The sequence below is a fragment of the Suillus subaureus genome (assembly GCF_016647635.1).
Source record: "Suillus subaureus strain MN1 chromosome Unknown BJ212scaffold_6, whole genome shotgun sequence".
NCBI classification, from domain to species: Eukaryota; Fungi; Basidiomycota; class Agaricomycetes; order Boletales; family Suillaceae; genus Suillus; species Suillus subaureus.
In genome coordinates, this window is record NW_024538562.1 from 573,781 (window position 1) to 600,943 (window position 27,163).

Here is a 27,163-nt window from a genome sequence, read left to right on the forward strand (position 1 = left end):
AAGAGGTGCTGTCTTCAGTGCTGCGCCCCGGAAGCAACTTTTAGAACATTCCGTGATAGGAACAACCAGCCCAGGATCTTGAGCTGCTCTTGAGAGGAACCTCCTTCCACCAAAAATTCCAGTCTTGCTCGCCATTATCGCTGGCCCCTCATAAACAGCTCATCTTTCGGCTTAGAGATGTCAAGGCAAGGCAATGGACCAATACGACCAGTCGTTATTCAATCATACATCAATCTTCATACATAATATACACGTCATACAACATACCATAGAGTGAATGAAATCAGCAACATAACAAGCTTTCAATAGTAACGAGTATGTGTTAGCCACCCGCCAGCGCACTTCTTCGAACGAGCCTCCCTACAATTCTTCGCCTTGCTGCAACCCCTCCTCGTCCCCCTCCCCGAGCGCCTCTGTGCGCTACGCATCTTATACATCTCCCATTTCTCCCTCGACTCAGCCCAGATCTGCTCCATTTCCTCCGTGATCTCCTTGGCTTTCCCTCTGGCACGTGAAGCACGGTTCATGAGAGCATCCCCAGCTTCATGGAGCCATTTCGCCCCGTTATCCTTGAGCTCCTTTGCACGGCGTTGCGCATGCTCATTACGAGCATTGAAAGCATCTATGATGGCCTCAAGTTCCGGAGCTCTTTGCTCAAACTGCACTGTCGAGTACTGGATAAGCGCATTAGTTTGGGCAATCATGACATGAGCTTGTCGGGAAATGGCTTGGACGAGGGAATCGAGAGCGTCAATGATATCTTGCATGTCAGCATTGACAGCAGCAAGGACAGCAGGCGCATGTGTGTCCACAAATTTGGGAAGATAGTCCTGCAGGAAACTCAGCGTAAGAGTAGATGACGCGAGTGCGGGCGAAGACGGAGTTGGCACTGCCTCTGCCACATGAGGCTTAGAGGATGTCATACTAGGAATGACAGATAGTGAATTGGTGCTTCCTTCAAGAGACATGAGGGAAGAAGTCGGACGAAGGATGACATCTTTGGACAGCTTTAGCTTCTCCGAAAAGGAAGCCGCGCTGCGGAACCCAGATGTCAAGGTCTCATGGGAGATAGAAACAGATGTGGGGTCTGGGTTGAATACTGACAGGGCGAAGTCTTTCAGAGAAGAGTGGATCGATATTGCTGTCGACTCGGTCTTTGCTGGAATCGATTCGTGCGAGCGATTAATGACAGGGTGGAGGAGTGCCCAAAAGAGTGGCGTTGAAGAGGCCGATGCCACGGCAGTGGTGACAGGGGTCGGGGTAACTGCAGGTGCAGCACCTCGGAATGTGGATCCTACCATAACGCCAAGCACAAGCGACACCATGGTAAATCTTGAATCCAAGAAACAAATATATTGAGTGACATCAGTGGTCAATGACAGCAGGACTTACATTGTGAGAGTATGCGGCGAATTGATTGAGAGCTTTACCGATTTCTTCTTACCACGAGAGAAGATGCGATCAAAGGCACGATATGCACGATATGAAAGAAGTCTCTCAATCACATCAGCATCCACAACGCATGGAGCAGTATCGCTAAGCCGAAGGACCCTGTCACCGGGGACATTGAGGAGGTCCCACGCCTCCTGTGCAGAATTGCGAATCGCATCCCCAGACTGAAGACTGTCTATGGCGCAAGGGGCAGGAACAAGGACAGGAAGATATGCTGAATGCTCTGGGAGCTGCAGAGATGAGAATGGAAGGAAAACAATAGCCAAACTTGGGTGACCTGTGGAAAAATCGGCTAATGGCTGCAGGGCGTTGCAATTAATCTTCCGGTGAAGAAGTGAATCAGACCTACATCTTCCATGTCACCTTGCGTCCGGTCGATCACTGTGATGACGCGAGGGTAAAAAATACTCCTGTCCGTTCTACCCTCGATGTGGAGTTGTCGGACAGGACCGTCCATCTCCTCGAGGGGTGTGGCAATGGTAAGACGAGCACCGCGAACAACCTTCTCGAGAAGTGTGGACACAAACGACCATTTATGCGGATAATGAAACCCATAGAGTGAAACATTCAGGTCAGAGTCGAGTAAGGCAGACACTACATCATCAATGGTTGTGGGTGCTGAGGAGCTCCCAGGCGCGTGAAACAGGTCCGGTCCTCCCGGGTCTGTGATATGTACGGTGACATCGGGGTCTGGGCCAGAGAACATGGTACTAGAGGAAGGCGATAATATGTCCTCGCATAAAGTGCTGGAGAGCTCTTCACGGGAGCTGAAAATGGGATCTGGGAAGGATAGGCGCAAGTCGCGCGATGAAGTAATCACAGTAGATGCGTGAACCGAGCTTGAGCGAGAGGAGCTCAGAGTACTGATCATACTCTGATCTAGACCCTCTTTAACACGTTGCTCTTCTGTAACATCACCGGCATTCTCGTCAGTCGGAGTAGTGAAGTGGCCTTGGTTGGAGGCGAGTGGAGAGCCAGACGGACGGACGGTATCGGGTACTACCACCTCGTCGGCACTGTCTTCAATTAAGCCTTCCCAGGCATCAACGTCTCCATCTCTGGAGCTTCCGTAGCTAAACGATGAGCGTCTTGAGCGCGAACGTGATGTGCGTCCTTGATCTGTCCCCCTGGACGAATAGATCGAGTCACTATCAGACTCACGGCCACTGGCAATATCGAGCCACTCAGAGTCAGATAGGCTTTCTACTTCAGAAAGTGTCGAATTGTCAGTGGGTTCATGTGTATGGGCAGGCGAGTGCTTGGGTTGTACAGGATCCATGGTGATCGTTCAATTGAAAGGGGTGGAGGGCTTTTTATTGCCGCTTGCACGCTTGATTGGCTCAATTTGGGTGAAGTGGGCAGGCCACTCTCACGCAGCATGGCTGCGGTCTTTAAATTACCAAGATACATATCAAGGGCTATGCAGCTGCAATGATTGAAAATCCCTCTTTGATTCTGCTTGAAGGCAGAAACCTTTGAGCACCCCGTCACGGTTCTGCTGATAAGTGTCCCGGACGTACTGGTTGCGATTTTCTTATGTCTGACTGGATCGTTTAGAGAACATGCTGTCTTCGACTCACAGGCCCGGGTGAGTCATACACAACGTACTAAGTTCCAGAGTCACACGTTGAACATGCATGGCCGAACACGTAGACGTGTCGTGGTCTGCATACTATAGGATCCGTAGACTAGCATGTCTCCCACAGATCAATCCACGTTGACATGCTGTTGAATCTGCTAGGGGATTGCCTTCGTGAAGTAGCCCTTTATAGAAATGGTTGATAACTTTTCAAGGTGAATTAAGCTCGCGACTGGTGATCGTGCGCCATCATCTCAGTCGTGCCACTGCGATCACCTTTCAATACAATTACGTGGTTCTCTCGAATTCCATCGTGCTTTTCGGGATAGAAATCACATTTGCACTTGGCTTGAGCATTGATGGCTACGAGTAAGTTTGGTGCTCACTCTTCCGTCGCTTTATAAACATCAAGGGTACGCAGATCGGTTAGCATCTACAACGTTTCTCGACTCGTGTACAAGGTGGTGCGCCACTTTCAGCGCCTTGTAGGGAACGCCCCGAACTGGTCGATTTCGGAGATCACAACACGCAAGAATATCATGAGTGTTCTATTCACTGATTTAAAGACTAAGACTATAATTTGGAAGAGGAGAAGCGAATATAATGCTACAAATATCTGTGTACCTTCCACTCGTCCATACTGTCAAAAATAGTGTACTTGAATTGCAACTTACGTGGCCTCAAGTTACCCCTGTGCAGATGACGAGAAGCTAGTCTATACGTAAGCCACGTGATGCGTTGGAAGTCATAAATTTACACTGCCACTGCAATCGTGATCATCTACTAGAAGTCACCACACGAGCAAATATTGGCAGGACTTGCGACAAGCTTGCGACGTTTCCTTTGGACAGTTTGCTACCACCCCTGCTCATTTTCCAAAATATCTGGCTTCCATCTAATCTCCTCGTGTTTCAATCCAATTGACCGCGAGCACCCGGGGACGTGCTGTGCCTGGTAGACGATTCAGCTACAGCAATGGAAGAAGAAATTCGCCGTTATGTGGAGGCAGTTTGCATTGCGTCTGAACCCTCGCAAAGTCATCTCCACCAGCAGGCCTTTGAGTACCTATCCAACCTCCGCCAAAATGCGAACGAAACGTGGCGACTGGCCTTGACAGCGTTCACGGGCGTGACCCCGGAGGGTAATAAATACCCCGAATCAGTCAGATTCTATTCTTTACGCTTGCTAGACGAGTTTTTTGACAATCGGTAAGTGATTTTGGTTTCATTTGCAAGAAAGGCCGCGTTAAGAATATTAAGCATGACAACCCGCCTTTATTTTCATATAACCAAGTGGAATGACTCTGATTTATCGCTCATTTTACAGGTTTGAACCTCTTGATGAAGACTCATTTCGTACTCTGCAACAATCCATGATATCTTATGTACATTCTGAATATGTCTATGGCTCGGCTGAATCTAATGCATCATGTATGAGCTCGTCATACATCGATCATTTCAGAAACATTCACAATGACTTGCAGATCTTCGCAACAAGTTTTCGCATACACTCACATTATTCTTCCTATGCACATACGTCGAACAGTGGCCAACATTCTTCACCGATCTTTTTTCTCTCATCCGTCTCCCCGAGTCTCCCTCCCAGCCACAATTCAATCGCCACGTCTCGCTTCTCCTTTTCCACCTCATATCAGAGATCTCCGGTGAAGTTGCAGATCAAACAATCAAGTCTGCAAGGACATTCAACCCTGTTCGGCACACGCGAGACTCTCGCGTCAGGGATGCTGTCCGAGAGCGAGATGCGCCACTAATCAATGAAGCGGTATTGACGATCGTTGTTGATGGGACGGAACGGTTGGCGGCGCTCAGAAAAATGACAACATCTTCGCCCGAGCTTTCCGAGGCTCTGGAGATAGTCGATTGGGGCATTAGGACGTTTGGTTCCTACGCAGGTATGTGATCAGTTGGGACCATCAGACTTTGTACTAACGATACTGAAAGGGTGGATTGATATCAATTTAACCATCACACCCATAACAATACCTCTCTTGTTTTCACTGCTCCCTGACCCCAATCTTGCTATTCGCCTTGCAACATCAACGGCCTTGCTACGAATTATAGCAAAGGGTCTCAAGGAACCGGAAGACAAGCTGCAGCTTGTCAAGGTATTGGCCCTCGGTCAAGTTATCGACGCGCTCGAATCAAAAACACGCGCGGAACAAGTTGCGCGAGGATCCAATGATGATGAAGGGGAAGAGTCTTACCGAGAGGCGCTCGGACGCCTGCTGAATGTCTTGGGCCTTGAGTTGTCAAAATTGACCGAGGTGGTAAGTTTAATCTTCTTGACACTTCAGCGAGTTAATGATTTCGCATAGGAATGCGAAAAACCTGAGGTTGCAGCAGATGCTACACGCCTGTTGGAGCAGATTTTACCCGTCATGTTGCGGTTTATGTCAGATAAATACGATGACACGTGCTCGACAGTATTTCCCTTGCTGCAAACCATCCTTGCAAGCGTGAGTCCATATTTATTCTGACGAACCCTGCTGCAAGACTGATCACCATTTCAGTACAAGCGCTCCCGGAAAGTATCCACGGATCCACTTGAAGAATCGAAACGATCATTCCTCGTATCTTTGCTTCAAGTCATTATGCAGAAGATGAAGTGGGATGACGAAGAAGATCCTAGCGACTTAGACGATGATGATTTTAGTGCATTTGAAACCCTTCGCAAGGTTGCTTCGATGTCACTTACCGCTTCTAGCCCGTTGACTCTCTTTGCAGGATCTTAGATTGTCAATGGATGCCGTGTTCACAATTGACCAAGACCTTGTCACTAATGCGGTCAGGACACTGTCTTTGCAAACATTGACCGCTTATCGCAGCGGGATGTCGCTGAATTGGAATGACGCTGAACTGGCGGTTTATCTCGTGTACATTTTCGGAGAGATTGTGAAAAGTAGGGGACGTTTTACTGTGACTACTCAAGCCTCATCTCATGACTCAATTTCACAGCTGGAGGAAAGGGCCGTGCGGCCTTCTGCGTCGCTCCCCTCGTGCCAAAAGAAAAACGCCGCGAAGTAGATTATTCTGAATATCCATTGACCCCTCATGGGGAGATGTTACTGGCTCTGGTGCAGAGTAGTATATCCGCGTTCCCTCACCGCTTAGTTGCCATGCAGTTCTTTGAAACCGTGGCCCGTTATGGAGATTTCTTTAAGATCCGCAAAGAGTGCATTATGCCGACGCTCGAGGCCATTGTTGATGCTCGGTAGGCACGAAGCGACATGCGACGGTGTTACACTACTGATATACATGGTTCAGAGGACTCCACAACCCAGACAGCACAGTTCGGTCGCGGACATATTATCTTTTCCACCGGTTCATTAAAGAAAGCAGAAACGACATCTCCGAGGAACTCGCAGTCAACCTCGTGCAGGGCATCAGGGATCTGCTAACGATTCAAGTAGACCTACCGACTCTTGATAGTCCCGATGACGATCTCTTAGCGGAGGCGATAAAAAATCCTGGATTGTTCGACTCGCAGCTCTATTTATTTGAGACTTTGGGCACACTCATATCATTGGTATCAAAATCTCCTGATCAGCAAGCAAGCATGTTACTCTCGATCGTGACACCGCTGCTAGATGAACTTTCTTCAAATTTGACGGCGGCAAAAGGGGGGAAGGATCCCATTCCAATCCTTCGCATTCATCACAGCATCATGGCGCTCGGCAATGTTGCGAAAGGATTTCCAGATTATCCTTTTCCGGTGCCGGAGGGATATTGTCTTCCATCGTTAGACGTGTTTCGGCAGGTTGCGCAGGCTATTTTATCATGTCTGGAGGCCATGAATGTTTTCAAATACGTCCGTGACGCAGTAAGTTGGTGTTTTGTTCTTGACACATCCCAGGCTGATCATCTGCAGACACGACATGCCTTTGCGCGAATCATTGCCACGACAGGATCCAGTGTTACTCATTTGATCCCACCTTTGATGGCCAACCTTCTTGCACAGTTCGAACCTTCTGAGCTCGTCGACTTCATGAACTTCATTGGGTTGTTGATCCACAAGCTTCAGGTGAGGATTACGCTTACTTGTGTGTTTATACCTGACTTTATGCCAACAGAGCGAACTTTTCAATGTTCTGGACGAGCTAATTGGACCTCTAAGCGCTCACATCACCCAGCTTCTCAATCAGCCCGTTACAGGTACTGATGACAGTGTTGAACATGCAGAAACTAAGCGTGCCTATCTGACGTTGTTGACCAACGTCATGTCCTCCGATCTTCATGACATTTTTATCTCTGATCGTAAGTTTCCGTGTGACTGTTGTCGGTTAGTCTCAAGTTTGTGTAGGCAACAAAGCTACTTTCGAACCCCTGTTGATCAGCATGAGTCGATTGGCAGAAGATATTTCAGACTCAAGTAGCCAGAAATCTGCTTTCGCATTCCTCAGTCGCTGTGTTCAGGTCTGGTGCCAACCAGCTACAGCAGCTGACGGTCAAGCCCAGGGTGTACCCGGCTTTGAGCGATTTGTCTACGAGCGTCTCGTTCCCACAGCCTTCGTGGTGCTTTCATCACCTCAGTTTAACATCAAGGATGGACAGATGATGGTTGTATGTACCAAATGTAGCATTTGCCGCCCATTTCATATCTAACATCCGGTTTAGGTTCTATTGGAAATTGGCAACTTCCTCCAGATAGTTTGCAAAACTAGAGGACAGGAAGCACAGGATTTCTTTTTGTCTGCCTTCCTTCCTTCACAAGGCTGGCCACCAGATACCGCCATGGAGTTCACAGGCAAACTTCAAGACCTTGATAACAAGGCATTTCGGAAGTACTTTGCTGATTTTGTCCGTTCATCTCGATCGCAGGCTTCCTCATAGCACGTCGGAGTGATTTCGCTTGCTTGTTCATTCGTTCCAGTAATTACATTCGCATTTATCGCAAGAATATCACCCGTTTGTCATATTTCTGTTCGAAGTTGGTTGTGAGATATTTGGCGACAGCTTCTGGTTTCAATAGAGGCAAATATTACAAAAATAGAAGTCGGAGAGTGATACCGGAGTACCATTCAGGAAGGAACAAGTTGATCCTCCTTCTATGGTCTGCCTCAAGGGGAGCCTACAATTATTGCTGAGCTACTAGGCGAACGATGGCTTCTAGTGGGTTACGAACCTTCGAATGTAGAGAATCTACTGAGCTGGTTGATTGTCAGCACGCCGCACGGTGAAGACAAAAATCGTGCGTGTTACATTCCGCCAGCCATTCATTCCTGACAATGAATCTATTGGATAGAAACCGCCCCGCAAAGTGAGCGATTTGTAAAACAAAGGCTCCTCACAACTGATAAGCGATCTCAGCACGAATCAGAAGTATCATTGGATGAAACATGGACCCGTCTCTCAACGAATATTCGTGAAATCCATAACCAGAATGCTTCAAACCTTTCATTCGAGGAGAATTATCGCTACGCCTACAATATGGTGTTGTATAAGAATGGTGCCGTGCTATATAAGGGAGTCTGTCAGCTGGTGGTGGAGAATATCGACAGGTTAGCACAAAGCGAAATCATTCCCGCTTTCCCCAGTGGCAGCAGCAAGGATCCTGTGCAACAAAGTCAAGAAGGAGAGTCGTTACTGAAGGCTCTTAGACGTGTGTGGGATGATCATACTGGCAATATGTCGAAGCTTCGAGATATTCTCAAGTACATGGTGAGCATTCCATCGCCGTATCCACTAGTTACTCACACAGAAACGTCCATAGGATCGCGTCTATACAAAGGCTAATGATGTCCCAGAGATCTGGGATGCTGGCCTGGATCTCTTCTTGAAGCACATCATACGACCCCCAATACAGGACCATGTCACCTCCGCAGTCCTTAGCTTAATCCAAATTGAGCGTGACGGATATGTCATCAGCCGCTCTGTGGTGAAGGAGTGCGTCGACGTCCTTCTGCAGCTGAGCGTCGATCATGATGCCAAAACCGTCTACAAGCGGGATCTAGAACCAGCTGTGCTTACAGCCAGCGAAACATTCTATTCCGCTGAAGGTAAACGACTTCTGGAGACTTGTGATGCACCAGAGTATCTGCGAAGAGTATGTTATCTTTCCACTCAAGGAATTCAGGTTACCCTCATGACGTGCAGGTCGAGGCACGTTTCGATTCAGAACAAGCGCGAACGTATCATTACCTCTTCTCCCAAACTGGTGTTCCTCTCCGAAAGATTCTGGAACGCCATTTATTAACACATAATCTGTCGAGTGTTATTGGCATGCCTAATTCTGGCCTCGATGTCATGGTAGATCTCGATAAATTTGACGACCTCAACCGCTTGTACCGTCTGTTTCTCATGGTTCCTAGCGGAATGCCTACCCTCAGAAGGTCGTTCAAGGATTCAATCTTACGGAGAGGAAGAGAGATCAATCTTGCTTCCACGAGTATTGACACTGGCCAAGACATGGACGATGGAGACCTTAATGACGCTGAAAATACGAAAGGAAAAGACAAGAGTCAGGGTCGCACTGCTACTGGGCCTCCGACATTGACACTGGCCCTGAAATGGGTACAGACTGTGCTCGATCTGAAGGATAAATTCGACTGCGTTTGGGCGCGGGCATTCGATAAAAATCGAGAAGTGGAAAGCTCTTTAAATGAGGTCAGCATTCTGCTCTGTAGCTCCTGTATATCCTAATGTGGGTGACAAGGCGTTTGAAGACTTCATCAACCTGAATGAGAAAGCACCAGAGTACATATCGCTCTTCATCGATGAAAACCTCAAGAAGGGCCTCAAAGGCGTCAGTAACCCAACTCTATAATTCTCGCGCTCATCGATTCTTTTCAGAAAACCGATATGGAGGTCGATGCTGTCTTGGACAAGACCATCACGGTTTTCCGGTATATCACGGAGAAGGATACTTTCGAGCGATATTACAAGAATCATCTTGCCAAACGGCTGCTACTGGGCAGGTCGGTCTCTGATGATGCTGAAAGAGGCATGCTGGCGAAGCTCAAAGTTGAGTGCGGGTATCAATTCACTCAAAAGCTGGAGGGCATGTTCCACGATATGAAGATATCCGCTGATACCATGCAAGCCTACCGCAAGTACCTTGAAGGCGTTTCAGTAGGCGTAGTGATCTTGTTTTGCTGCGTTAATTCAATGATCTTTTAGGCACCTGAAGTGGAGATCTCTGTGACCGTGATGACGTCGACTTTCTGGCCCATGTCACATTCTAGTGCATCTTGCGTTTTCCCCGAAGTTCTAATCAGGGCTTGCAAGTCATTCGAGCATTTCTATTTTTCCCGCCACTCAGGGCGACGCCTCGCGTGGCAACCCTCGCTCGGAAATGCCGATGTTCGTGTTCAGTTCAAGGCCAGGAAGCACGATATCAATGTGTCAACATTTGCACTCGTGATCTTGCTGCTTTTCGAGAATTTGACAGACGACGAGTTTCTTACATACGAGGTGGGGGTTCTCACTGGCTTACGATGCTTTGGTTTATCTGACGCTTTGATCAGGAGCTGAAAACTGCTACTTCAATTCCAGATACTGAGCTTCAACGGCACTTGCAATCTCTAGCATGTGCAAAATTCAAGGTTCTCAAGAAACATCCCCCCGGACGAGATGTTCATCCATCGGACTCATTTTCGTTCAACAATGATTTCGCATGTCCAATGCAAAAGATTAAAATCAGCACGGTGTCCGCCAAGGTGGAAACCACTAAGGAACGGAGGGAAACTCGTGATCGTATCGAAGAGGAAAGACACCATCAAATTGAGGCGAGGCTTACAATCGATCTTGTCATATCCCGTGAACTCTGACGTCCACCGTTTCTTAGGCGTGCATCGTTCGCATCATGAAAGATAGAAAGCACTTGACACATAATGACCTCGTCAATGAAGTCACTCGACAACTTGCCTCTCGATTCCAGCCCAACCCTCAGAATATCAAGAAACGAATTGAAGGATTGATCGATGTGAGTAACCATCCTCATTTATTGTGTTAATGTGCTCTAATCTACATCTGGCGCAGCGAGAGTATCTTGAGCGCTGTGAAGATCGCAAGTCGTATAATTATCTTGTGCGTGTTTGTAATATTAACATGTTTCCCCATCTCATTATTGTCATTCAGGCATGAGGCATGGGTTCATCACACCAGGTATTATACAAGCCATCACAAGTAATGGTCCCTCCTGCACAATTTGTGCGATCCCTCTGGATGACAATTGGATAATCACATTCACTGGGTCACAATTGACTTACACTATGTTCTGGAAGGACGACTTAACATGCCTAGGGTTGTACCAGCACTACGATAGTCTCACTTTCCACACACATTTTGTACAATGAAATGCATTGCTACATACTGCTATACTTGACAAAGCAACGTGTAGGCTCTAATGGGAAACACGACCAAAGAGTAACCCTTGAAAGTGTGCCCGTTAGAGACTTTCGTCCTGGGTTAATTGATTTGAAGGTAACTTCATGGGAAAACACCCATGAGCAAGCACGCGCTCGGAATCTACACCACAACATGATGCAGCAATGCCCTACGAGCATGCACATCACCACGGCTGCAGGCCAAGGCGCATGTTCAATAACTAGCTGAGAAGTTGTCAACAAGATATCACAGTCTATGAGATCTCGACTTACTGAAGGCCAGCTTGAAAAGGCTGCCAACAAACTGTCTGCAGACGAAGTAAACACACTTCATCCACCATAATTTGCCCAAAATCCACTGCAAAATTCATGAGATTTGTTGAAGATTCCAACAACTTTAAACCAACCTCGATGCAGACAAGGGGCCGCTCTGCCTAGACTGTCTTCCAAAGACCATCCTGGCTAACATTTACTGTCTCCTACTGCTCGATACTTTCGTAGCGTAGGGACTAGCACCAAACAACGGCTTCATAGGAACACTGTAAAACGCTCAGCCAGAGGACTAGAGTACAGGGACATGACCAACCTCGTCCATGCCGAAGGGGTCCGTAACCGAAGGAAAAAAACGCGATTCAGCTTATCTTATATGCAACCTGACCTTAGGGCAGGTTAGAAACACCGGACCATAGCCCCAAATACTTGATACAGCAAGTCTTAATGACACTTTCACACAAACTGATCACGGAAAAAATAAATTATGAGAAATATATCTAAAGTTCATCTCTATCGCGGTGGCCTGATCCATAAAATGCCTCGGCGAGTTCTACGAAATGCGGTCAAAACGATGAACAATACCGTAGCAAGGTTGAAATATCACTTACTTCGACGAATGTCCGAGTGGAGTTCAACAGGTAACACGACATTGTACTCTATAAAGAGGTCGCCGAAACTGTCTGTCTGATACAAGGGCATCCCCTCACCCTCCATGGTTTGAATATAACCTGTAATTAAGTTGAACACCACCCTCACAGGCTAGGTGAATAAACGATAGCAGCTCACCAGGTTGGGTCACTCCTTGACGATCTATCTCGATGACGTGACCATCGAGATGCGTGATATTGCGTTGAAATCCGAGGAGTGCCTACAATTCAAGCAGGCACAATAAATCATCGGAGGCGGCGGTATCAACCGGGCTTACCTGGTCAATGCCGATGGTCTCCCGCCAGTACAGGCTGCTCTCCTTCCGTCGCCAAGCACCTTTCTCCTTCTTACTTCGCACTCTCAAAACAACGTCCCCAGCCTCCCAGTCTGGATTCTCATCTCCCTCTCCATCAAATACGATGTCATAGCCTTCTGGTGTACCCGGCTCTAACCCCAAAGTATACTGTTGCGTGTGTTCGACCACCTTCTCTCCTTTACAGTGTGGACATTGTTTCTTGATAACCCTTCCACGGCCACCGCAATCGTTACATGTTGACTGCGTCTGTGCAAACATACCGGGGAATATTTGCTGTTTGAAGGTTTTCACACCGGATCCACCACATCCTGAACAAGTATGAATATCACCATCCGAAGCAGCGCCTGAGCCGCGACAGTGATCACAAAGTATCTTTTTCCTCATCGTGAACTGTTGAGGGCGAAGTGTCAATTCGACTGAATAACGATGCGAAAGATGAAGTCAAGACGAACGTCAATATTGGCACCTGTATACCTGCGCGGCTCATCAGTCGACCGTTGCAGAAATGCGGGGATGAGCTTACATATCTGCAAGTGAAACCTCGAATTCAATGATAACAGTTTGTCCACGGCGCACTTGCTGCTGTGCATTGACTGCATACTGATCAGCGCAAAGAGATAGTGATAAGAGCCGCAACCCACAAGCACCACCGAAGAAGTTGGAAAATAAATCAAAAGGATTGGCGTGATGTTGTTGTCCGCCTTCATGTGCTTTCAATCCTTCCTATATGCGAAGCGCGTGTTCATAGAATGAATCTATAATGAGTCGATACTGGACTCACTTCACCATGCCTATCATAAATCTGGCGTTTCTGAATAATTTTGAGTAGACTGCAAAAAACCCTTGAGACTTTTGCGTACCGTGGAGTCTGAAAGGATTTCGTATGCTGATGCAGAATTATGAGGATGCCATTCTATGGAAACGGATGTAACTCGATTTACCATGGGCGATATCAACAAATTTCTCCTCTGCCCCTGGATCCGTATTTTTGTCAGGGTGATACTGCTTGCTCAGACGCTTGTATGCTTTGCGGATATCCTGCTCCGATGCATGTTTGGACACTGAATGCCAAGTATATCAGTTAGACGCGAGCCAAAACCAGTTGGTACACGCCTTGGACTGACGCTCAAGAACTTTGTATAGATCGGTTGCGCTAACAAGAATAGCAAAAAGCAACCATAGAATGGCTACGTGTGAAGCCAAGTGCATTGCAGACCGAGGCCTTCAGGAAAGGGAGGGACGGAAGTTAGACAGCAGGTGATTTGCAGCTGCCAATTTGCAGTACACGTATATCGCAGAGGGTCACGTGGCAAATAACCGACTTTCCTTTTCTGGGGTCCGGTATGGTCACTTCCACGCCGGTCTAAGAGTTTTTGTTCAGAAGCACTAATGCTGCGACGACGAGCAGGGGCTATTGTGCGCGATCTTAATTGCACATCTTCTCCCCGAAGCTCCTCACAAAACGTACCGCAATATCATCCAAAAGTCAGAGGTTACCTGCATTCGTCTCGTACTCGCTGCAGTCTGCTGACTAGCATGTTTCAGCCATTCCATTTGCGTTTTCAAAGGAGGCTGCTATCAGACATGTTGGTGTAGCTGCTTCCGCAGGTTGCTTATTCCGCGATTTCATTGGGTCCCTCGGTGCAAAGTATATAGGTGGAAACTTTCAGCCAATTCAACCCATCCGCATTCAACCTGTTTATTTTCCTGCTTGGTTCTTGGACGCAGAAGTCGAGTCATACTTGACCGATGAAGATGACGAGCGGCAGGTATATTCAAGTATCTCTTCCTGTTACATTTATTCAAGCGGGAGCCTTGCAGCGAATTGTGACCGCGTATTTCAACGACTGGTATACTAGCTCACTTATCAATCTTCTTCCAAGTTGACAAGTTCCATATAGTTACTTGCCAGGTGCGATCTCTCTACACTAGGCATACCAGCGAGGTTGATCACTTTCATCAGGCGCTACATTGGACCTGCTTGGGAGGCTTGCTCTCCGAAATGACCAAGTAGAGCCTGCTTTGGCCGTTCCATTTTCTCGGAGCCTCACGCATCAACACGGTTCTGATGTTATATGCATGCCCTACACTATCAGCCCACTCGACGTTATTAGCAGTACACGGCCTTCGTCCTTCACTCATGCCACTACTGATGAAGATGCGCTTTTCGAGCCACGGTTCATAAAAACCAATATAGTATGCCATCTCCCCTGATGCATCTTTTTCCTCCTCACCGCAGAACAGGAAGCTGCCTACCCAGTCCTAATACCGCTTTATCTGATTCAATTTCCAATGGTCCAACAGTTTGAGTCCACGTTCGTCATAGAAGCATACAGTGAACCCGTATGTTTTTTTTTTCAAAATCAAACTCTACAATACTGAAAATATCCTATGTACAAGGGCCGATTTTTCATCCAAGTTTCCGATCCTCCCGAACTACCAGAAGAACATCGGTTTGACTTGGAAAAATACATTGGTAATGACTACCTGTTTTTAGGCGATACTCCATCACCGCATGCGAAGACCCGCGTCCTCGCTCCCAAATACGACAGAAACGCCTCTGCAGATTTTGCATCGTGGTTCGACGGGCTATTTAGCGAGCCTGGTGCTGCAGAGAAGCTGGTACATCCAAAGGGAGCAGCAGGTGTTAACGTGCATATGGATGACTCCAGGGTGCGCGAGTGGACCGCTGAGGAGGTCAACTCGATTCGGGAGTGGATGAATCAGGGGCAAGCGATCGTCCAGTTGAAAGATGTGGTCAAGGTTCGTTCTCAGCCTGAGTTTAGATCCATATACTCATTCGTAATTAGAATCTTACTTCTATTGAGGATCAGATGCAAAGTGGCTCTGTGAAGGTGACCCAGTGGCCGCCGTCTTCAGATCCCAAGCAGGGATTAGAAAGTGTCACTGCTGGCTTGGAGGCGTTCATCAAGGCAGAGCTCGACAAGCTCCAAAAGCTGGAGGAGTCCCGTGCCAACACGGCGCCGGAGTGGTGGCGACAAAGAGAAGAGAAAGAAATGCTAAACCGGAAGTGAAAATAATATTCCACTATTTTGTTGATGTCCACCATCAGCGTATCAGTCCTTGAATCTTTATGGAATCGTGGATTACGGAGAAGCTAGAGCCCCAAGCACTCTCACAGAGGACTCGCGCCAGACCTCACCTATACACTGTTTGCTAATGAATACGCTTATTGCACTGTCATCCTTGAAAAATACAGAACATGTTCGCGTACGCAGGGGGGACATTGTGTACCAGACGCATCCCACTTGGTGATATCGTCAATGTAGGGTCCTGCTGAACGACACGGTTTTTTTCTCTATCGGAGCACACCTTGACGATTCACTCATGGATGGTTTCCTTGCAAGTCCATCCAACTGGTCAGTTATCAAGTGGTTACCATAACAGAGTCAAGATCTGTTTCTCTTGGAGTTGGTTTGAAACCTGCTGACAACATTTTTGCGGTGTATAAATACTCGGAGCCTCATCTTAACTAGGCCCAATCATTACTCCGAAACCTCCTTTTTATGTGATAGTCTGTCTATACAAAGGAATTCACCCTAGCGCCTCGCGAGGGTCGTCTCAGAAGCATAAGATATCTCCGAGGTGCGCGCGTGCTAACCTAGATTCTTGTCAGATTGATCAAACTAGTGTCGGGATTCACTACCAAACGAAAGACATTAATGGGGTTGGACTCATCGAGGGCCAGAAGAATGCACGCAAACCAAGGACAGAGTGGGTTAGGAAAATGATTGAAGAATTTGTTTCTGGTCTCTCCTTCCAACAAATGGTACGAGCACCACCTCCCTCATCTGCGCCGTCATTTACTTATTTATCACGCATAGTGCACCAGTTGTTTTCTACCACGTCCGATGCATGCCGCAAAACCTCATCAATCATTTACGTTGTCAGATGGGAATTCTACCCATCGTGCAGCTCGATTATCCAAATATCTTGTTGAGCTGTGTGCATGCTCGCTATTCAGACCTCTGTTAGAACGCACGTACGAGGACTTGCACTCGACGGTGTGTGATAGTCGGCAGCGGGTCAGCTGTTGGAAGTGAGAGCGAGAAGAAACCTCACTGGAGATAACTCCCGATCTGCGATATTTTCTATGCAAAACAAGTTGAGCGCCGGGTTGTGGACTTGGTAATACATCAGGGTTCAAGTTAGTGAAGTTAATCCTTATTTTACTGGTGGCACATTCCTACTCCCAGCTGCGATCAGCCTCTAGTGTGAGTCCGACTCAGTGACTTTCGAGGTCGCTAACCGCTCGAACTTGAGGATTATCCCAAAAGACTTGTTCCTCCAGACTTTGAATTCGCGAGGCTGGGTCTAGATCTGCTCTTGCAGGGACTGAAGTCATCAGAGTTTAGGCACGTTCCTTCCTGTCTGGGACAATGTTTCCATACCGTCTAGCGTCTGTCAATTTGAAGCACCGTATCACCCGTGATCCACCTCGTTCCCCTCATCCCCTACAAGTAACAGAGCTTGTGCTCAAAGGTAAAAGTCACGACCCTATTGTTGATTGTGATTGCTAGGGCCATCGCCGGGTTCACCGCGCATATTGACTGTTGTTCCGCTCCCCGTAATGCCAAAGTATCCAGGGTCTGCACATTAAGGATGACAATGGAGGAAGACGGCCGACCCTGTTGCAATTGTTTTCTTCCCTGACATCGAATTGCCGTACTACATGTCCTTAATGGCACGAGCGAACATCGACAGTTACCGAGACGCCACTCAAACATACGCATAAGCAGTCCCATATCCTAGTGTCAGTCAAGGCTAGTATCATTTCTTCTTGTCATGTATATCATCCTACCTGATACAGTTTTCCAAATCGTTGTTCTTGTAAAGTTACAATGAAGTGTTGATACACATGTACTCCAAAAGCGTTAGTTGGACCCTCCCGCGATTGATCTTACCGCATATCCCTCGAAAAACATCATCAGTCATCTTCTTCGTCTGTCACCATCATCCACAAAGCGTCCGACACCACCTGCCATGGATTCCCGAGTGCTCCATGGGACCACGCCCCATCCGTGACGCTCTTAAGCCTCGGTGCCATCGCATGCAAGAACCGTGGGATCGACTCCATCAGCTCTGGCGATGAGCGCAGAGGGCCCACGTACGCGATAGGAGAGTTCCCGACTTCCAGTGTTATCAAGCGCGCATTAGGCTGGAGACCTACTTCGTCTTCGTTTTCACTATCTCCGAGTACATCGACCCGCGCGTCCACGCAGAGCGAGACTTGGCGTAACTCACGACAGCGCCTGATAAGGATATTCAAAGCATGCAATGATACGGGGGTATTCCGCAACCCCAAGTCAAGAATGTGGAGACGGGGGCATGTACGAGCGAGGGTGAGAATGTCCGCGTCGGTGAGTGTAATGGAGGATGTGCGGTATGGGGAGAGTACGAGGGTGCTGAGGCACGAAAGACTCTGGTGTGCAAGTAGGAGACGAAATTCAAAAAAGGAGTGTGGGAGGTGTTCATAGCCGGATTTCTCGGTTAGAATGATGTGTTCTAGTTTTGCGTTTGTGTGAGTGAGAGAGGTGAGGAATTGGGACCAGGTGTTGGCTGGGCTGCAACCTTCTGCGATGAAGTGGATTGTTTGAGGTTGAGGGATGTGGTGTTGGAAGAATCAAAATTGAGGATCTGGAAGGTGCGCAGGAAGGATATGAAAAGGTCCAAAGTGTCATCGGATGAGATATACAAGTGAGTGAGTGCGGCAAAAGGTTTGGGGATGTGAAGAGGTGCGGTAGGGATACTTTTGAGACCTAGCTTTAAGGTGAGAGATTGGAGAGATGGCCAGGGTGCAATGACATTGAGCACGGTGCTAGGGACATCATGCCAATGACATATCAAAGAAAGCTCTGTGAGACCATCGGGATAGCTGATGAGGAGGGACTCAATTTCTGAGGGATTTTTGTCGGTCATGAAGAGGCTGCCCTTAATCTCAAGAGCTTTGAGACGGGGAGCGGAGGTAGGGAGTGCAGGGATGATGGCTTTGCGAAATGGAGATGAGAGGTCTAGGGAGAGTGTCTCAACTGTGGGTAGGAGTTTGAGAACTGGGATACAGGTGAGAGAACAATCGCGCCATGCGAGGGATCGTAGGTTCGGAAAGAGGGGTGTTTTTTTTTTGCACATGCACGGAGGGAAGGGTATGCAGTGTTATCTTGACATAGTTGTGAGAGAATCTGTATACGGGAAGCGAGAACCAATGGACGGTATAGTTCAGGTGTATGATGGAACTGGGAAGGTCTGAATGAGAGAATAAGAGGCCAGAAGTTTTGCAGATTAGAATAAAGAATATCGAGTGCTAAATCGCGAAATGCATGGCAGGTGAGTGCAAGTCGGAAGATGGCACGTCGATCTTGAGTTTCCGGTGATGGTATGAGATCAGGCAATAAGTGCGAGTAGAAACGTCGTCGGTTATCATTGAACACAAAATAAAAAATCACTTCCAGGATCTCAGTTACGTGAAGACACTGGTGCATGTCGAGATTGAAGCAGGTGAAATTTCGAATAAGGAAACTCCTGGAAGCCTTTGCACAACAGATCAAAGCAACCGTGACGTTGTTTCTCGAGAGCTACGGCGAATTCTAATATCAATACAACCCCCGCGCGATGCATGCCTGTAACAAAGTCATAATGACTGTGGATTGTTTAAGTCGTATCTCGCCATGGAGCCTGGAGCTTTGTGTCTTCTTTAGCCTATGGATGTGCTTATTTCACTACCATCCTTGGAAGATCCAGTGTGCGTATGCGCCCACCAGACGCATCCTACTTATATCGTGGTATTGGGGAATGTCACTAGGCCCGGATAGAGAAACCGGTCAAGTATTCTGACGTTCATGACGCGTGTGTCGCATTCAGTGGGTGAGACGAGGAGAAGAGGGTGACGTTAGCCAGGCGTAGGGTTCAGTGCACTGCCGAGGTTATTTTTGTCACAGTCATCCAACGATCAGAAGAACGCGGTCGAAATTCAAATGCTTAGCGCTTGCAACGCTGGAACAAACATTGCCTCGAGGCGTTAATGGCCTATATAAATGATGTGGGTCCTTATCTTACTTCCCTTCAACTGATATTCACAATGAGCGAAGGCAAATCGTCAAGGGATTCAACTCAACAAATCCACAAATCTAGCGAAGCAACAGCAGGTGGAAGTGAGGTACGTGGGTTTCGAGGATCGCTTAATTCACTTCACTTCAAACACTGACATTGACGCATCCTTCATCTAGCACCACACCCGGCGTGGCAAAGTCCGTCAGTTTCTTGGGGATGTCAAGGACAAATTGAGGATCTCGGTGAGTCAACGAGCATGTGCAGCGAGTGTCCTGGCATACGACTAAGATTGCAACAAGCGCTCGAAGGATTCCCGTAGCCGTAGCCCTGCTCCCCCGAATATCGAGGTAGGTTCTCAAACTTGCCCTTTAGTCTCTGTGCTTTCTAATTATTTGGTGGTCACGCAGGATCAGGCTGCGCCGTCTGGTATAGAAGTGGAGGCTGATACTCAATCGGCACTTCGGGATGCACAACATGCTACAAAACGCATGCATCGACTTTGGAGACCTGCGAGAACTGTGGCGTCTGTTGGCCAAGACGCACAAGCAGATCTCGATGCTGCTGACAGTTTCCAGGACACATATCTCCAACCTCTCAGGATATTCGACCAGGTTATTGAGAAGATCGCAGATGTATGGACCCTTCTTTAGATTGGAACCGAACTAATCTAGTTCCACAGGTACATCCATATGCAAAGATCGCACTGGGCATGTTGTCTTCTGCAGCCAAAGTGTGTTTTCATTTTCTCTCTCCCTATCTACCGCCGCTCAACAATCATTTGTGCAGATTATTCTAGCACAAGTGGATCGCGACAAAGCGGTACACGAACTTCTCAAGAAGTTGTGTCAAGTTTACAGTTTCATAACACAAGACGAGATGCTTGCCCAAATCTCGTCGATGCGCATTATCCTTCGACAGATCTCTCAGCAGACCCTTAAATGTGCTCGATTCATCGCAAATTATTCGGAGACCAAGAACTTTTGTGAGTCTTAACAAGTTGTTGCGCTCTGTACCGTCTCAAGTTTCTTCCGTTATCACAGGGGAAAGACTTGGAAAGAACATCGTTTCAGAAACGAGTGATGCGATCCAACAGCACAGTAACACGTTGGATACGCTCATGCAAAACTTTCGGGACCAAGTCACTCGCGACGTAGCCATACACATCCACCGTATGGGTAAGGGTTCGGACGTCCTTGTGACTCGACATATATTCATACCTTTTCAGAAGAAATATCGGACCTCAGCGGTATGACTTATGCAGATGGCGCAGGACTAGATACCAGAAAAGAATGCCTTGAAGGGACACGCACGGAAATCCTTTCCGAGATCATGGAATGGGTCAACAGCACTGGGGACAACGTTCCACGTGTGCTGTGGTTATCTGGCCCTGCAGGCAAGGGAAAATCGGCCATCGCCCACACCATTGCTAAGTGGTTCGAGGACGCAGGAGGGCTTGGTTCGTGTTACTGTTTCGACCGCCAGCGAGAAGCAGACCGTCGCCATGAAAAGATCTTTTCCACAATCGCGCGCGACCTGGCTGACCGTGATCCGGAGATGAGGCGGGCATTGGCAGATGCAGTTAAGACCGCGAATTCGCTCAAGAAGACGCCGGATATCATGCAGCAGTGGGAGAAGCTTCTCATCAAACCACTGGGAAAGTCATCTAGGTCAACTAGGGAACCCACCGTGATCGTGATCGATGCACTGGACGAGAGCAGTGGAGTAGAGACACGGAAAGACCTCCTCCGCATTCTAGCTGGCAAACATCAAAACCCCGCCGTTCCCAAAATCACAGACCTCCCGGGCAACTTCCGCTTCATTGTTACCTCTCGCCCGCTTGATGACATTAAAGACAAGTTTGGTGACGTTCAGCATATTCGACAGATGTCGATGGACGAGATTCCACGAGCAGATGCAAAGCGCGACATCCGTGCTTACGTATCCAAGGAGTTGGAAGAGCTGGATTTCCAGAACAGAGAGTTCGCAGTCCTCGCTGAGAAAGCTGATGGACTGTTCGAGTGGGCGCGTCTCGCTTGCGGATACATCAAAGAGTCCCATACTGGGCTATCTCCAACGGAGTGCTACGAGGCTGTGGTGTCACGCAATCCTGCTGAGAGAAGCCCGCTATTGCACGACATGTATCGCCTGATTTTAAAAGATGTCATGCCCGGGGATGCATCTCCGCATTTGCAGAAACTGCGTTCGACTGCGTTGGCGAGGTTTCGCTCAGTGATGGGACAAATACTAGGCACAGCTGAACCCCTTCCTTTAGCTTCCCTGAAGGCTATGAGGTCCCATTTTCCAAAGGAAGAGGACCATTTTGACGTGGAGCTTGTGGTGAAAAGCATGGGGTCCCTGCTCAGCGGCACCACCAACCCAGATTCCCCAATCCGACCCCTTCACGCATCCTTCCATGATTTCTTGACGGACGAACGATCAAGTGGAGAGTTTTTCATCGACCTGTCAAAGGCGCAATGCGGCCTTGCATTCGCGTCACTGCGAGTGATGGAACACAGTCTTCGCTTCAATATCTGTGATTTAAAGTCGTCGTATCTGCCTAATAGCGAAGATCCTGGGCTACAAGAACGAGTCCAAAAATGCATCCCCCAACATCTGTCATATTCCTGTCGATTTTGGACTTCGCACGTACGAACCACATCCTTTGACAAGGAGCTCGCGAAAGAAGTGAAATTGTTCTTCGACAACGAGCGGCTGTTTTTCTGGCTCGAGTCGCTCGCCCTGATCAATGCGCTCAGCGGCGCAGTTCCTGCTCTCTCACTCATTCCCCAGTGGCTGAAGGTGAGTGCATTGCTACTGAGTGCCAGATGAAGGGCTCATGCGCAACCACAGGGCCATCCTAAATTCAAAGATGTCTTGTCGACCGCAATGGACGTACAGAGGTTCATTCAAGTCTTCGGCGGCATGATTTTACACAGCACGCCACATCTGTATGTATCAGCACTCCCATTCTTGCCTGCCAACTGTCTGCTATCGAGAAAGTTTTCTGCACGGTTTCCGAACACTCTTCGTGTGGCATTCTGGACGTAATATGATTGGCCAGCTGTTCAGACGGTGCTCAGGGGGCACACTGATTCAGTTTGGTCAGTCTCGTTCTCGCCGGACGGCACTCGCATCGTCACTGGCTCAAGGGATTCCACTGTTTGGCTGTGGGATGCAGGGACGGGGGAGCCAGTCGGTGAGCCCTTGCGGGGGCACACTTCTTCAGTAACGTCGGTCTCATTCTCGCCGGACGGCACTCGCATCGTCACTGGTTCTTCGGATTCCACTGTTCGGCTGTGGGTTGCAGGGACGGGAAAGCCAGTCGGTGAGCCCTTGCGGGGGCACACTGATTCAGTAAACTCGGTCTCGTTCTCGCCGGATGGCACTCGCATCGTCACTGGTTCTTTGGATTCCACTGTTCGGTTGTGGGATGCAGGGACGGGCGAGCCAGTCGGTGAGCCCTTGCGGGGGCACACTCGTTCAGTTTACTCGGTCTCGTTCTCGCCGGACGGCACTCGCATCGTCACTGGTTCAAGGGATTCCACTGTTCGGCTGTGGGATGCAGGGACAGGGGAGCCAGTCGGTGAGCCCTTGCGGGGGCACACTGATTCAGTAATGTCGGTCTCATTCTCGCCGGACGGTACTCGCATCGTCGCTGGTTCAAGGGATTCCACTGTTCGGCTGTGGGATGCAGGGACGGGGGAGCCAGTCGGTGAGCCCTTGCGGGGGCACACTCGTTCAGTAAACTCGGTCTCATTCTCGCCGGACGGCACTCGCATCGTCACTGGTTCAAGGGATTCCACTGTTTGGCTGTGGGATGCAGGGACGGGGGAGCCAGTCGGTGAGCCCTTGCGGGGGCACACTGATTCAGTAAACTCGGTCTCGTTCTCGCCGGATGGCACTCGCATCGCCACTGGTTCTTTGGATTCCACTGTTCGGCTGTGGGATGCAGGGACGGGCGAGCCAGTCGGTGAGCCCTTGCGGGGGCACACTCGTTCAGTTTACTCGGTCTCGTTCTCGCCGGACGGCACTCGCATCGCCACTGGTTCGGACGATTCCGTTGTTTGGCTGTGGGATGCAGGGACGGGCGAGCCAGTCGGTGAGCCCTTGCGGGGGCACACTTCTTCAGTTTACTCGGTCTCGTTCTCGCCGGACGGCACTCGCATCGCCACTGGTTCGGACGATTCCGTTGTTTGGCTGTGGGATGCAGGGACGGGGGAGCCAGTCGGTGAGCCCTTGCGGGGGCACACTTCTTCAGTTTACTCGGTCTCGTTCTCGCCGGACGGCACTCGCATCGTCACTGGTTCTTTGGATTCCACTGTTCAGCTGTGGGATGCAGAGACGGGCGAGCCGGTCGGTGAGCCCTTGCGGGGGCACACTAATTCAGTAAACTCGGTCTCATTCTCGCCGGACGGTACTCGCATCGTCACTGGTTCTTTGGATTCCACTGTTCGGCTGTGGGATGCAGGGACAGGGGAGCCAGTCGGTGAGCCCTTGCGGGGGCACACTTCTTCAGTAACGTCTGTCTCATTCTCGCCGGACGGTACTCGCATCGTCGCTGGTTCAAGGGATTCCACTGTTCGGCTGTGGGATGCAGGGACAGGGGAGCCAGTCGGTGAGCCCTTGCGGGGGCACACTCGTTCAGTAAACTCGGTCTCATTCTCGCCGGACGGCACTCGCATCGTCACTGGTTCAAGGGATTCCACTGTTCGGCTGTGGGATGCAGGGACGGGGGAGCCAGTCGGTGAGCCCTTGCGGGGGCACACTCATCCAGTAAACTCGGTCTCGTTCTCGCCGGACGGCACTCGCATCGTCACTGGTTCAAGGGATTCCACTGTTCGGCTGTGGGATGTAGTGATGAGCCAGCCGTCCCAATATTGCGCTGTGTCAGATCCTTCAGCAGTATCAGATGAACATCGCGTCCTGCATCCCATCGAGTCCATCACTCCCATGACATTGAATACTTGGAACAATCACTTTGTCTGCTTCTCGCCCAACTCCATTCATGCGTTGCGCAACACTTCTGAATTAACGGAGGGAGTATCCCATGACGACCACAGTTCGACCCCCTTTTTCCTGAATGTTGACAGTGGATGGGTGGTGGGGCCCAAACATCGACTCTTGTTCTGGGTACCACCCGCTTCTCGACACCCATTCTATAACCCTGTGACTATATTAGTGATACCCAGAGGAGGTCCCGAGCTTGATTTGAGCCGCATGGCACATGGACAACACTGGAAAGAATGCCGAGAGGAGTGAGTCTCCTCAATGCCCTTTCTGTTATTCGCACTTGCTAAAATCAATATTTGCAGACCTTAGTACCGACGATGCTTGTAGCAATGGATCTATTATGGAGATTTCACATACAATTGGACGTGAATGAGTGTACAGTGGATCATACTTTGTGTTCTATTCCATATCCAGTAAATTTAGGATTGTCCATGTGAACGACGTGAGGTGACGGTGTGGCACTGGTGATGTTGGTGCTAGTTTGTGAGAGCACATAACGACGGACAAGGCATGCCGATTCCACCAGAAACGCCGTTCCGAGTGCGCCGTGGATTGCGCCCAAGCGATGCATATCATCGGTGCTTTCTCGTGGCGGACTGAGAAGCTGACCAGAAGGTCATTGTTTTTGCGGTCATTTGTGGTCGTTCAAGCTCCGAGTACATTCAAAGTGGGGATGGGATGAAACATGTGGTTCATTGCTATACAGTACATCATATAGTAATCGCGATATCTATGACAAAGGCGGTGAGAACGAGAGCAACATGAAACGATGCGTGTCAGGATGTAAAAAGGCACTGAGCAAGAGCAAGCGAATGGGGGATGACAATGAGGCGATATGAAGAGTAGAAGTTCCGCACGATAGAGGACATTGAATTGAAGGTGATATCAGACACAGGTGCACCAGGGTATCACAACGGGCTTCCTCGTCAAGGAGCTCTTCGATAGTCGGTTTCTGGAGACTCAGCAGGAAGAATCGCAGGATTACAATCGAGTTTCATAACTCTGTATTGATATCGTGATAAATGTGTAACAATGTGAATATTTATATGAGACTAGGAGAAGTAAATTGCGACTCACGAAGCTATTGGGTGAGCGTTCATAATACAATTACTACGTGCGTCTGAGTCAACACACAGGCCTGGAGTCATTGGTCGCAAATCGTAGTCATTGGGTGGTGCACATTGACAATTGCCGTGACCCGCATCATCCTCTCCAACGCAAAATAGCAGGGTTCGGCGTAACGGTGTCTTCATTTCCACTCCAAAGGTGTGTTCATCATTGTAGGAACGATCGTAGTTGGAGAGAATACAGAGGTGTCTGCGAAGTTTGGCACGTCGTAGTTTGGGAGGAACTGACAATGATGTTGTGGAGGTTCGGTGGGTGCAACGAGGACGGGAGAAGAGTGAGAATTAAGAGATTCAAATGATGGAGCTTATAAGTTGTTGATACTCGCGACAAAGCATTCCAGAACTGGAACCTCGAAAGATACATCTGAGTGATGAGGTGATAGTTCTGAACAGGGCGCACTGCTGCCTGCGTTCGTGCGAGAAGAATATGCACCATCATGATATTATCATTTCGCGGTTATGTAGTTAAGATAAAGGTGCGAAATTACCATCGGTCCATATTCCCTTTTTCCCCAGTGTAATCGTCGTCGTCTAAGCTAGTTGGCACGAGCGACCGGGCGATGCGATATCAGGTTCTGGAGCTTCGTGTGAAAGATTGACGGTCCAGTGGGCGAGGATTGCAGTCCTGGATTTGCTTCGGAGAGGAATAAGTTATTTGTTTGTCCTTGTTTTTCCAGAACGAATGCGTCTTGACTGCAAGCTTCTTGAGTCTTAACATCTGAACTTCAGAGTTTTCTGTATGGTCCGGGGTCGCTTTTTCCTGAGGCCTGACTTTTTTTAAAAAAAGATCGTGTTGCTGGTACTACTTGTGAAGTTAATGCTCTCTGCAACGCCTTCAACAGAGATGTGATTTCTATCTGGAACGTCAACGGGCTGCACGTAATTAACCGCTGATCCATCGGGCGAGTGGCCTAGGCTATCGCCCCCGACAATGATATTCATGCCGTGTGCGACTTGGTCAAGTCATGGCTTAGGTTACTCCCGGAGCCTGTCTTTCTATCGTCGTCCCATCTCAATGTTATCGAAACAATGAGTAATATCCATTCTATTAATGGTCTTTTTCAATGTTCATGTTCTTGCATAGCTCGAGAATCTTGACTCGTGGCTTGCCTGTATCCGGAGTGTTGTGCACGGGCTTCCTCAGGCAAACTTTGATCTTTTGGAGAGGATTGCGATAGGTGGATTTTTGTGTTCGTTTGTTTCATCAGCTGAATGATATTGATGCTACTACTCCAGAGTAACCGACTATGAGGAACACAACTGAATGTTAGCTGAAACTCTTGCACCCGTTTTCAGCCCCAACCTCGTTCGCGCAACTTAGAATGACCTTGTCGAGCATGGGACAT

At 48.8% G+C, this 27,163-nt stretch overlaps 8 protein-coding genes across 8 annotated transcripts; 6 read left to right on the forward strand and 2 right to left on the reverse strand.

Annotated features, from left to right (window-relative positions):
* Nucleotides 1-191: 191 nt before the first annotated feature.
* BJ212DRAFT_1333159 (uncharacterized protein) lies at nt 192-2,870 on the reverse strand. The gene is made up of 3 exons (XM_041334836.1): nt 1,802-2,870; nt 1,393-1,751; nt 192-1,332 (listed from the first exon to the last, which is right to left on the reverse strand). Exons 1-3 carry the CDS (start codon nt 2,729-2,731, stop codon nt 303-305), a joined length of 2,319 nt encoding a protein of 772 aa, XP_041196483.1. The 5' UTR covers nt 2,732-2,870; the 3' UTR covers nt 192-302.
* A 933-nt stretch (nt 2,871-3,803) lies between these two features.
* On the forward strand, nt 3,804-8,038 carry BJ212DRAFT_1333163 (ARM repeat-containing protein). Its single transcript, XM_041334837.1, has 13 exons — nt 3,804-4,239; nt 4,358-4,461; nt 4,515-4,943; nt 4,993-5,318; nt 5,367-5,507; nt 5,562-5,726; nt 5,776-5,950; nt 6,007-6,262; nt 6,316-6,871; nt 6,920-7,072; nt 7,122-7,305; nt 7,352-7,611; nt 7,666-8,038. The coding sequence occupies exons 1-13, from the start codon at nt 4,007-4,009 to the stop codon at nt 7,879-7,881; spliced, it is 3,198 nt and encodes a 1,065-aa protein (XP_041196484.1). The 5' UTR covers nt 3,804-4,006; the 3' UTR covers nt 7,882-8,038.
* Nucleotides 8,039-8,045: 7 nt separating this feature from the next.
* Nucleotides 8,046-11,419, forward strand: BJ212DRAFT_1333174 (Cullin). Its single transcript, XM_041334838.1, has 13 exons — nt 8,046-8,160; nt 8,214-8,239; nt 8,294-8,308; nt 8,359-8,709; nt 8,762-9,094; nt 9,145-9,654; nt 9,704-9,793; nt 9,841-10,119; nt 10,168-10,461; nt 10,515-10,775; nt 10,835-10,972; nt 11,029-11,076; nt 11,128-11,419. The coding sequence occupies exons 1-13, from the start codon at nt 8,151-8,153 to the stop codon at nt 11,131-11,133; spliced, it is 2,361 nt and encodes a 786-aa protein (XP_041196485.1). The 5' UTR covers nt 8,046-8,150; the 3' UTR covers nt 11,134-11,419.
* Nucleotides 11,055-11,419, forward strand: BJ212DRAFT_1333175 (uncharacterized protein). The gene has a single exon (XM_041334839.1). It carries the CDS (start codon nt 11,130-11,132, stop codon nt 11,343-11,345), a length of 216 nt encoding a protein of 71 aa, XP_041196486.1. The 5' UTR covers nt 11,055-11,129; the 3' UTR covers nt 11,346-11,419.
* Nucleotides 11,420-12,063: 644 nt separating this feature from the next.
* Nucleotides 12,064-13,864, reverse strand: BJ212DRAFT_1333181 (uncharacterized protein). Its single transcript, XM_041334840.1, has 11 exons — nt 13,737-13,864; nt 13,554-13,673; nt 13,473-13,498; nt 13,394-13,423; nt 13,254-13,335; nt 13,136-13,205; nt 13,065-13,086; nt 12,574-13,002; nt 12,435-12,516; nt 12,257-12,376; nt 12,064-12,198 (listed from the first exon to the last, which is right to left on the reverse strand). Exons 1-11 carry the CDS (start codon nt 13,819-13,821, stop codon nt 12,146-12,148), a joined length of 1,119 nt encoding a protein of 372 aa, XP_041196487.1. The 5' UTR covers nt 13,822-13,864; the 3' UTR covers nt 12,064-12,145.
* A 79-nt stretch (nt 13,865-13,943) lies between these two features.
* BJ212DRAFT_917411 (uncharacterized protein) lies at nt 13,944-16,011 on the forward strand. Its single transcript, XM_041344341.1, has 8 exons — nt 13,944-14,097; nt 14,148-14,381; nt 14,434-14,462; nt 14,514-14,524; nt 14,576-14,808; nt 14,857-14,955; nt 15,013-15,375; nt 15,423-16,011. Exons 1-8 carry the CDS (start codon nt 14,002-14,004, stop codon nt 15,645-15,647), a joined length of 1,290 nt encoding a protein of 429 aa, XP_041196488.1. The 5' UTR covers nt 13,944-14,001; the 3' UTR covers nt 15,648-16,011.
* Nucleotides 16,012-17,491: 1,480 nt separating this feature from the next.
* BJ212DRAFT_1297077 (uncharacterized protein) lies at nt 17,492-18,880 on the forward strand (the record flags this gene model as incomplete). The annotated part of the gene is made up of 5 exons (XM_041332540.1): nt 17,492-17,506; nt 17,565-17,993; nt 18,143-18,277; nt 18,509-18,694; nt 18,785-18,880. 5 exons carry the CDS (start codon nt 17,492-17,494, stop codon nt 18,878-18,880), a joined length of 861 nt encoding a protein of 286 aa, XP_041196489.1.
* Nucleotides 18,881-24,309: 5,429 nt separating this feature from the next.
* On the forward strand, nt 24,310-25,397 carry BJ212DRAFT_1426041 (uncharacterized protein). The gene is made up of 2 exons (XM_041337659.1): nt 24,310-24,935; nt 24,993-25,397. The coding sequence occupies exons 1-2, from the start codon at nt 24,538-24,540 to the stop codon at nt 24,997-24,999; spliced, it is 405 nt and encodes a 134-aa protein (XP_041196490.1). The 5' UTR covers nt 24,310-24,537; the 3' UTR covers nt 25,000-25,397.
* The last annotated feature ends 1,766 nt before the right edge of the window (nt 25,398-27,163 follow it).

Excerpts from the sequence above, each read along its gene's own strand:
- BJ212DRAFT_1333159 (XM_041334836.1), bottom strand. The coding sequence starts at position 2,731 with ATGGATCCTGTACAACCCAAGCACTCGCCTGCCCATACACATGAACCC. Across the intron at positions 1,752-1,801 it reads CGCAAGGTGACATGGAAGAT|CCATTAGCCGATTTTTCCAC; the intron begins GTAGGTCTGATT and ends AACGCCCTGCAG. Across the intron at positions 1,333-1,392 it reads TCGCCGCATACTCTCACAAT|ATTTACCATGGTGTCGCTTG; the intron begins GTAAGTCCTGCT and ends CTTGGATTCAAG.
- BJ212DRAFT_1333163 (XM_041334837.1), top strand. The coding sequence starts at position 4,007 with ATGGAAGAAGAAATTCGCCGTTATGTGGAGGCAGTTTGCATTGCGTCT. Across the intron at positions 5,727-5,775 it reads CATTTGAAACCCTTCGCAAG|GATCTTAGATTGTCAATGGA; the intron begins GTTGCTTCGATG and ends CTCTCTTTGCAG. Across the intron at positions 7,306-7,351 it reads TGACATTTTTATCTCTGATC|GCAACAAAGCTACTTTCGAA; the intron begins GTAAGTTTCCGT and ends AAGTTTGTGTAG.
- BJ212DRAFT_1333174 (XM_041334838.1), top strand. Across the intron at positions 8,710-8,761 it reads GAGATATTCTCAAGTACATG|GATCGCGTCTATACAAAGGC; the intron begins GTGAGCATTCCA and ends AAACGTCCATAG. Across the intron at positions 10,973-11,028 it reads GAATTGAAGGATTGATCGAT|CGAGAGTATCTTGAGCGCTG; the intron begins GTGAGTAACCAT and ends CATCTGGCGCAG.
- BJ212DRAFT_1333175 (XM_041334839.1), top strand. The coding sequence starts at position 11,130 with ATGAGGCATGGGTTCATCACACCAGGTATTATACAAGCCATCACAAGT.
- BJ212DRAFT_1333181 (XM_041334840.1), bottom strand. The coding sequence starts at position 13,821 with ATGCACTTGGCTTCACACGTAGCCATTCTATGGTTGCTTTTTGCTATT. Across the intron at positions 13,336-13,393 it reads TTTATGATAGGCATGGTGAA|GAAGGATTGAAAGCACATGA; the intron begins GTGAGTCCAGTA and ends CTTCGCATATAG. Across the intron at positions 13,003-13,064 it reads ATACAGGTGCCAATATTGAC|TTCACGATGAGGAAAAAGAT; the intron begins GTTCGTCTTGAC and ends CGCCCTCAACAG.
- BJ212DRAFT_917411 (XM_041344341.1), top strand. The coding sequence starts at position 14,002 with ATGCTGCGACGACGAGCAGGGGCTATTGTGCGCGATCTTAATTGCACA. Across the intron at positions 14,809-14,856 it reads GGTTCATAAAAACCAATATA|GAAGCTGCCTACCCAGTCCT; the intron begins GTATGCCATCTC and ends ACCGCAGAACAG. Across the intron at positions 14,956-15,012 it reads TAGAAGCATACAGTGAACCC|GGCCGATTTTTCATCCAAGT; the intron begins GTATGTTTTTTT and ends CCTATGTACAAG.
- BJ212DRAFT_1426041 (XM_041337659.1), top strand. The coding sequence starts at position 24,538 with ATGAGCCAGCCGTCCCAATATTGCGCTGTGTCAGATCCTTCAGCAGTA.